We start from the raw sequence: 1,143 nt of genomic DNA, 5'->3' as shown, positions 1-1,143 counted from the left end.
ATTTTGCCTACAATCATGACCAGATTGCTTTAATTACTTTTGCCAATTTTGCCATTGTTGTGCCTAATAATGCTTGATGAGCTTGGCCCCTTAATTGCTGCTTGCAGCTATATCTGTTTATGATTGTTGTTTTTTGTTTTATTTAAATTTGTATTTAATGATTTAATTTTGAGTAATTTGGCCCTCCATACAAGACATCCTGTCTAACGTCTCATTTTGTTTCAGAGAAGACTGAAAACAATATGGTCTTGGAACAATATGAGGGTGAGTAAATGATGAGAGAATTTTCCTTTTTGGGTGAACTGTTCCTTTAAGAGCCGAACAGATAAGGGTTGTCCTTTCTATATACAAAGAAAACTTCAACAGTACGTTCCCAATGATGGTGTTTCATTTGTTCCAGCTCCGTCGAGAGGAACGATGATGACGATGCAACCACAACACTTCACAACATCTCTCTCATCGATGATCCGCTCGACGCCTTCATCCGAGGTACGGATGTTCACTCTGAAAGTTGTAGTCCGGACAAACCTTTTGCACCAGCTTATAATCGATGCTGAAGAAGGAGATGAAGATGCAGATGACTTTGAAAGGTTTGGCGCAGAGCCAGGACGAGTGCGACTGGGTGTTCTCGGTGAAACAGGTCTGGGACGGGTCGTACAGGCAAGGTTTGGGCTTCTTGGAGCGATCCGTCTTTTCGTACTCAACGCGACAGTTGAAGGTTTTGATGTCTTTGGGGTCGACGGTGGACTGATGCGGCTGGTGGAACTGGATCTCCGGATGAAGAGGGTTCTGTGGATGAAGAACCTCAAACTCGACGATCTTCGATGGGGGAACGATGCTCACGGACACGTTTCCCAGACTCGAGGAGTTGTGGCGGAAGTAGACGGTGAACGTGCCGTTGACGTGGTCCACGATCTTCCCCGTGACGAGCAGACTGAACTTGAGGGTCTTGACATTGAAGTAAAAGTCTCCCCAGCCAAAGATCTTCTTAGTCTTCATGGAGGTTTTGAGGGACGGTTTGCGTTTCGGGCGGTAGCCTGTTTGATCGAGGAGCATCGACTGGTTTCGGACCCATTCGTACGGGTTCTGGAAGCTGATCATGGGTGGCTTTGGTTTAATGGGCGTTTGGTCCATAGTGGAGAA

General features: G+C 46.1%; 1 protein-coding gene across 1 annotated transcript in view; it reads right to left on the bottom strand.

The window, feature by feature from the left end:
• Nucleotides 1-249: 249 nt before the first annotated feature.
• Nucleotides 250-1,143, bottom strand: part of LOC127653553 (neurexophilin-2-like) — an 86,829-nt gene continuing 85,935 nt past the window's right edge. The window contains exon 2 of the mRNA XM_052140251.1: nt 250-1,143. This exon is cut by the window's right edge and continues 156 nt beyond it. Coding sequence (XP_051996211.1) covers nt 481-1,143 — 663 coding nt within the window. The 3' untranslated portion in view covers nt 250-480.

This window comes from Xyrauchen texanus, chromosome 13, assembly GCF_025860055.1.
Source record: "Xyrauchen texanus isolate HMW12.3.18 chromosome 13, RBS_HiC_50CHRs, whole genome shotgun sequence".
Taxonomy (NCBI): domain Eukaryota; kingdom Metazoa; phylum Chordata; class Actinopteri; order Cypriniformes; family Catostomidae; genus Xyrauchen; species Xyrauchen texanus.
This window is presented reverse-complemented; position numbering and strand designations above follow the sequence as displayed.